Source organism: Lipotes vexillifer, unplaced genomic scaffold, assembly GCF_000442215.2.
Source record: "Lipotes vexillifer unplaced genomic scaffold, Lipotes_vexillifer_v1.1 scaffold225, whole genome shotgun sequence".
In the NCBI taxonomy this organism is placed as follows: domain Eukaryota; kingdom Metazoa; phylum Chordata; class Mammalia; order Artiodactyla; family Lipotidae; genus Lipotes; species Lipotes vexillifer.
Genome location: NW_006787630.1, coordinates 532,137 through 539,714, shown reverse-complemented (window position 1 = coordinate 539,714; position 7,578 = coordinate 532,137). Strand labels below are relative to the sequence as shown.

The 7,578-nt window shown below is 59.5% G+C and overlaps 1 protein-coding gene across 1 annotated transcript in view; it reads left to right on the top strand.

The window, feature by feature from the left end:
- Positions 1-1,219: 1,219 nt before the first annotated feature.
- Positions 1,220-7,578, top strand: part of CACTIN (cactin, spliceosome C complex subunit) — a 12,964-nt gene continuing 6,605 nt past the window's right edge. The window contains exons 1-4 of the mRNA XM_007460346.1: positions 1,220-1,398; positions 3,718-4,204; positions 6,842-6,937; positions 7,408-7,553. Of these exons, the coding sequence (XP_007460408.1) occupies positions 1,220-1,398; positions 3,718-4,204; positions 6,842-6,937; positions 7,408-7,553 (908 nt within the window). The remainder of the gene's footprint in view (positions 1,399-3,717; positions 4,205-6,841; positions 6,938-7,407; positions 7,554-7,578) is intronic.

Here is a 7,578-nt window from a genome sequence, read left to right as displayed (position 1 = left end):
CTCACCTTACATTCAGAGATGAGTATCCAGATAAGCTCAAGAATGCATCTGCATCGGGGAAATCACCAGGACAACCCACACCCCATGACAGGGAGTCATCAAGGGTTCCCTTTGCGCCACCACTGCCACCTCGGCACCGAGCAGAGCATACAAAGCTAGCATCTAGGGTGGTGTTGGGAAGTTGTATTATAGGATAAACATTTAAGGTATTAAGTGCCATTCTCTGGGGTGGGCTGGGAGAGCTCAGAGCAGGACTTCGGGGCTTCGGGGTCCTTCAGATCTCCGGGCCTCCATTCTTGCCCCTCCAGTCTTGCCCCTGCCTGCCTGCCCTGAAGGGACCCCACCTAACGACCCCTTTCATCCCTCCCTGCACAAAGCCCTCTTACGGTTCCCCAGCACTCAGAGGACAAAGCTGGACCACCAAGTTCAAATCCCAGCCGTGCACTGCCTCATTGAGGGCGGGAGTGTTACAGTGACTTTCACTCTCTGAGCCTCAGTTTCCCCCCCTATAAAATGGGTTAATGGGGAACTTAAGGAGTTATCCAAGTTATGTTTTGTTTTTTTACCTTAACCCCTGAAACACATAGGTATTATTGGCGGGTGGTGAGGCATGATGGTGATTCTCACAGAGGGTCAGCCCAGCATCTAAGGCTTTTCCGTCTCCGTCCCAGCTCCCACCCCTCGCCTCCTTGGGCAGCCTGAACTCTCACCTACGGCGAGGCTTCCCCGCCTCCACAGGCCGTGAGACCTCGCCCCCGGGACACGCCTCCCTTGGCTGCGCCCCGAGGCCCCGCCTTCTCTTGATCCCGCCTCCTAGGCCCCGCCCACGCCGGCTCCAGTTCCTCTCTGGACCTGCTTCTTGGTCCCGCCTCCCCAGGCTCCGACCCCTCACCGTTCCTGGTTCGTCCTTGCTCCGCCCACTGCTCCTCTGGCTCCCTAAGGCTCGAGGACCCACCTGGGCCTGTCCCCTGTACTGCCTGAAGAACGAATCCCCAGCCCTAGCGACAACAGTCCGGCAGGAGTTCATTACGCAAGCCACGTTTGAGGACGGTGGGGAGGTTATGGGAGGGTCGGAATCCCCGAGGGATGAGCCGCGAGATGGGTTCCTCTCTCCCTGCTCAGGCGTGGGTGGGGCAGCCAGGCACGCGCCGCGATCGAGGAAGGCCCCCGGCGCAGGTCCCGGATGTTTGTGACCGCGCCGCCGCCACCGTCCCAGCCGATGGGTCGCGGTACACGCTCTCGTTCGCGGTCGGCTGGTCGCAGGGGCCGAAGGCAGCGGAGGCGGAGTGGGAGTCGGAGTCGGAGTCGGAGCCGAAGTTGGAGCGGGAGCCATGGGCGGCGAAGCCGACGTCGCCGAGACGACGAGAGGCGGCGCAGGCGGAGGAGCCGGGAGCGCAGGTAGGGTTGCTGTGTGAGCCGCGCTGGGGGTCCGGCTCCAGCCTTCGGGGAGCTGGGAGACCCCCGAGTTAGTCAGGGAGGGCTTCCTGAAGAAGGGGACGTCTGAGCACGTCGGGGTTAACCAGGCAGCGAGAGGAAAGCGAGAGGCGTTCCAGGCAGGGCGCCTGGTGGTTGGAAGTACAGCAGGGAGGCGCCGTCAGCGAGACGGAGGGGAGTCGATGAGGTCGGAGAGGAAGCGGGAGACCAGATCGTGCGGTCTTGTGTACCGTGGTGAAGGGTTTGACTGTTATTTCGAGGGGAGTAGGGAGCTGTGGAGGATTTTGAACCAGGGAGCGATGTGGTCTGGATTACTTTGCAGAGCTCCTGCTGGTTTTCGCGTGGAGAAGGGACTGAGCGTGTCGACAGGAGTGTCACCAGGGAGGAGGAAGATAGTGCAGCTGTCCAGGCAACAGATGACGATGGCCTTCGGGAGAGGGAGGCTGTGGGGAGGTACAGCGGGAAAATGGGGAGATTTAAGGGGGATTTCCGAAGTAGAGGTGACACACTTGCCAGTGGAGGTGGGGCGTGAGAGGGAAGAACTGTTGATGGCAGGTGGCAGGACTCAACTGACTCCTGAGACTTGGTGCTCAGCCTCCCCTCAGCCCGCAGCCCTTTTCTTCTGGAGGTGGGGCGCCTGGCCAGACTTGCCTTGAGTCTGCTCCAGCACAAAGGAACCAGCACCGTGATAGGGACGGACTCTCAGACCTGCGTCCTAGTGCTGGCTCAGCCCATAACTGGCTGTGGCACTCAGGCCAGTACCTGCCCCACTGTCCCCCAGATTTCCTCATCTGTGCCCTCAGGATCTCCACAGGGCTTCTCCAGGCGTGCGCTGTCTCCCATCCCTCTAGCCTGTTCACACCATAGCCGGAGACATAGCTGATCACCCTCTAGGTTTGAGAAGGTGGCTTTTCCTTTTGAGTCTCGTAAGATCATTGCCACCTAGGAATTCCAGGAAGATATAAGCAGAAGGAATAGTAAAGAGATGGTTTAAACCAGGGCTTGGCAAGTTACAGCCTGTGGACCAAGCATAGTTTTTACATGCTTAAACGGTGAGGAGAAAAAAAAAAAAAAATCAAAAGAATAGTATTTCATGACACGTGAAAATTATTTGGGTTGGCCGAAAAGTTCATTCGGGTTTTTCCATAAGATGTTACAGAAAAAGCCAAACAAACTTTTTGGCCAACCCAATATATGAAATTCAAGTTTTGGTGTCCAGGAGTAAAATTTTATTGAACAAATTTATGCCTGTTTGTTCATGTACTGTCCGTGGCTGCTTTTGCACTGTGACAGCAGGGTTGAGCAGTTGTGCCATAGACGCTATGGCTCTCAACAGAAAAAGTTTGCTAACTCTGGTTTCAGCTCCTGGCCTTGATGTTTTAGCATTGGTTCACGTGTAGTTGTAAATCTTGTTATTATCATCTAGCGGTTTTTAAGATTTTAGTTATTCACAAGAATCAGCCACCCTAGAAATGTAATTAGAGTCAGTGTCACTTATGAAGATTTGATTAGATTTGCAGTCTGTATTTACGTACTTGAAAATCAAATAATTGATTTTCATGGTGTAGGTTCTTTGACGTGAGCTTAGTAAGTGGAGCATTTGACAAACTAAAGACAGATTTAGTTGCTCAGAGGCCCCCAACATTAAAGAATCTATCCTCAGGAGTCGTACGTTGCCCTCCCTGCCCGCAGTGCCCTTCCAAGGCTTTGTATTCCCTACAGTCTTACTCCAGTTCACTCCTGCCCGTCCTGTAGGACCAGTTAAACACCATCTTCTCCTGTTAGCCCTCCCTGGACACCTTGGACAGCGCTTGTAGCTCCTGCACCATCTGGCCCCAAGCCTGCCTCCCTGCCCTCCCCTCCTCCCTCTCTCCCCCTCACTCACTCTGCTCCAGACACACAGGCCTGCCTGCTGCTGCTTGAGTATGCCAAGTAAATTCCTGCCCCAGGGCCTTTGCTCTTGCTGTGCCCTCTCCCTGGATCACTGTTTCTCCAGATGTCCGCCTAGCTCCCTCCCCCACTTCCTCCAGCGTTACTTCCTCAGAGAGATCCTCTCTGACCTCTCCACGCCCTAATGCTGCATCACTATCTCGGTAGCTCATGATACCATCTAGTGTCACCCTGTGTGTTGATGTGCAGGCAGGGGCCATCAATGTTTCGGTCACAGCCGTGTCCCCAGAACCTAGAACAGCTCCTGGCACCCAGCAGGCGCCCAGTAAAGGGCGGTGGGTTAGATGGCTGGCCAGCAGGCAGCGAGCAGAGCTTCGCGGGTTCCCTCCGCAGGTTGGATTCGGATGAGAAGCAGTGGCAGCAGCGGCGAGGCAGGCAGAGCCGGAGCCCCCCGCCAGCCCACCGGCGCTCCCAGGACCGCTCCTCTCAGTCCGACTCAGGTGACGAGCGGCAGCAGCAGCGGGGCCGATGGGCCCGCCAGTGGCAGCAGCGGACACACTGCTGGTCCCCCAGCTCCTCCACGTCCAGCTCCGCGTCCCCGGGCCACTCCCAGAGCCCTCGGGCGGCGGCGGCGGTCCTGAGCCAGCGGCAGAGCCTGCAGGAGCGGCTGCGCCTGCGTGAGGAGCGGAAGCAGCAGGAGGAGTTGATGAAGGCCTTCGAGACGCCCGAGGAGAAGCGGGCGCGGCGGCTGGCCAAGAAGGAGGCCAAGGAGAGGAAGCAGCGCGAGAAGATGGGCTGGGGCGAGGAGTACATGGGATACACCAACACCGACAACCCCTTCGGGGACAACAACCTGCTGGGCACCTTCATCTGGAACAAGGTGAGCCCGAGGTGGCCGCCGGCCACGGCCCTTACTTCTGCTTGTGTTGCTCGCCAGGTCTTCCTGTCCTTCTGCCGCTTTTGGCTTCATGAACTGTTTACAACTTATTTTCAAAGACGTTGCTTAGCATTCCCAGCACACGTGCCCAGGTCGTACCTGGCCATCGAGAGTGTATTTTTACCCACACGTGCGCACACACTGGCTCCGCCAGCTTTTCCCACGCTGTCTCGTGCGGTGTACAGTCTCAGGCACTCTGCCCACAGAACCAGCCTAACCTCAAGACAGCTTCTCAGCGTCACATGCTCGGGGTGGGATTTCACCTCAGAGCTGTCACCTCATCCTTGAGGTGAAAACTACACACCAGGACTTCCCCTGCGGTCCAGTGGTTAAGACTCTGTGCTTCCACTGCAGGGGGCGCAGGTTTGACCTCTGGTCTGGGAACTAAGATCCCGCATTCTGCGCTGTGCGGCCAAAATAGATAAATAAAAAACTAAAAAAACCACAAAACTACACACCAATCCCTTACCCACCGGCCGGGGCCTTGGGCACTTGGATTAAAGCAACACAATTTCCCTCGCAGTCCTGGAGGCCAGAAGTACAAAGTCAAGGTGTCAGCAGAGCCACGTTCCCTCTGGAGGTTCTAGGAGAGGATCCTTTCTCACCTCTTCCAGCTTCTGGTGGTTGCCCGCCACCCTTGGCTTGTAGCTGCATCACTCCAGTCTCTGCCTCTGTTGTCACGTGGCTGTCTTCCCTCCGTGTCTGTGTCTTCACGTGGTGTTCTCCTCTCTGTGTCTCTGAGTCCAAAGTTCCCTCGTCTTAGAAGGACACCAACCACTGGACTAAGGCCCAGCCTAGTCCGGCACGACATCAGCTAATCACACCCGCAGAGACCCTGTTTCCAAATAAGGTCATGTTCCCGGGTTCCCGCACTGGGACGTGGACATACCTATGTGGAGGACAAATTCGACCCGACACAGTTGTGGGGAGGGTGAGAGCCGGTGGACACAGGCGGAAGCCACCGTATCTACCGCTGTCTACATACACTGTGAGCTCGCAGCACCTCAGGGCCTTTGCACTCACCATTCCTCTACCTGGAGCACTCCCGAGCCCTGCCTGTGGCTGTTTCTTCCTCAACCTTCAGATCTCGGCTGATGTGTCCCTCTTCTGAGAGGCCTTCCTGGCCCCCTTGGTCCCCCAGGTCCCCTGCGTCCTTTACCAAGGCACCGCTTCTCCCTTCCTAGTGCTTTACTAACAGACGTGAATCATGCGCCTGCTGGGTGCTGGGTACCGTGTGGGCCCTGCGCATGCGTCAGTGTGCGACAGAGAGAGATGCCTGTCCCTGTGCGGCCAGCAGTCTCAGGGGAGACTGGCTGTAAATAAGTCATTTAGGTGAGTCCGCAGAGGAAGGAACGAAGGCAGGCAGGGGTGGGCGAGGAGGCTGCAGTTTAAACACACGGGTCCAGAGAGGTCTCGTTGCAAAGGTGACATCTAAACACATGTCTCACTTTATGGCGTGTAATTCCTGTGGACTGTGAGCTCAACGGGGCAGGCTCTGTCCCAGGCGCTGGCACGCAGTCGGCCCTCAGTAAATGTCGAATGGGTGAGCGGGCCTCGGGGCATCTGAGAAGCCCCGGCCCAGCCTCTGAGGCCTCTGTAGTCGGGGGGAGGGCGCTAGATGGCCCAACTGTGTGAGCGGTGTCACGCATCTTGTCCCGGTGTCCTCGGGGCGCTGGGCTGGCAGAGTGGGCAGGCGTGGTGCTGGCCACGAACATGCCTCTCTGGGCCGGGCATTGGTCGAGGGCTCTGTGTCTGAGTGCAGGCTCTCCCCGTCCAGGCCCTCTGCAGCTGTTCTGTGTGGCCGTAGAGACGAAGTGCGGTCATTGTCACTGTGTGGCGGTGGCCCCAGGCTGGGCCACCCTGTGTCACCCTGGGGGCACGCTTTTCTGTGCACAGGGGCTCCTGGAACGACCCTCGGAGCCGGCGGAGGTGGCAGGAGGCACGGGTCTTGGCACGTGCCACCCACAACAGTTGTGAGATGACTTGGGAGGGGCGGGGGGTCTCCGGGAGCCTGTGCCCGGGCCCCTCCATCAGGTGAGGGCACAGACAGGGAGGAGCCGCTCTCCGTGCTCGGGGTGCCCCGAGGGGTCCGTGAGCTGGGACCCCGGCGAGTGTGCTTTCAGACTCCCCGTCTCGCTCAGCCGCTGGTTCTGCCCCTCCGCGTGGCCGCTGGGGGTCTGAGCTGCTGAGAGCCGGACACCACCCGGCCGGTGCAGCCAGGCTTGCGTGTAAAACAAGAGTCAGCAGCCCCAAGTAAGACCGTCCCGTCTGGGACATGGTCGCGTTCTGCAGGGGCGGGGCTGCCTCTCCCTGTGTCCCAGCACACGGCTCGGGGCAGAGGGCGCCCCACGGTGCTGGAGGGTACTGCACCGATTCTGCAGGCGGACGGGGGGCCGCGTCTTCCGCTGGAAGTCGGGGTGTGGCCGCGGGCAGGTCACTTCTCCCTCGGCCTCGTGCTCCTCATCGGCAGAGCGGGTGCTTCGGTCTGGCGGTTGCCCGCCTCGTGGAGCGGCAGGGGGTCCTGGGGCGGGCGGCAGGGGGGGCATCGCTGCTCAGCGGGCGTGTCGTTGGCCCCTCCAGGCCCTGGAGAAGAAGGGGATCGGCCACCTGGAGGAGAAGGAGCTCAAGGAGCGGAACAAGAGGATCCAGGAGGACAACCGGCTGGAGCTGCAGAAGGTGGGGCGCCCCGGGCCACCCTCCTTCCCTCCTGAGGGCTCCCAGGCTGGCTCACCCTGGCTTACGTCAAGTGAGACCTGATTGGCTTACGTGGGGAGTCCAGGGGACATTGGCTTCAGGCATGGCTGGATCCAGGGGCTCGGGCAGTGACTCCAGAGAGCTGTTTCCCTCCAGCTCGGCTCTGCTGGCCTCTGGGATTTATTCTAAGACGCTCCCTGCTGGGTGGCCAAAGTGGCCCTGGCTGCTGAAGGCTGCTGTGTCTCTAGCAAAAGGAGGGCTCCTTCTGCCACAGGGTGTGTCCAGCGTTTCAGGCGTCCCCGGACCGATTCCTGTGTCCAGGGCCGGGCCGTGGGTACGGTCCCCTAGGGAACCCTAGGCGCCCCTAGGGAACCCCCCAGCCTGACAGGATGGAGGCAGACCCACGAGACCCCCATCGTACGCTGGCTGCTCATGTCCTCGTGCGCCCGCAGGTGAAGCAGCTGCGGCTGGAGCGCGAGCGGGAGAAGGCCATGCGGGAACAGGAGCTGGAGCTGCTGCAGCGCGAGAAGGAGGCGGAGCACTTCAAGACGTGGGAGGAGCAGGAGGACCACTTCCACCTGCAGCAGGCGAAGCTGCGGTGCGCGCGCCGCCCTGCCGCCCCC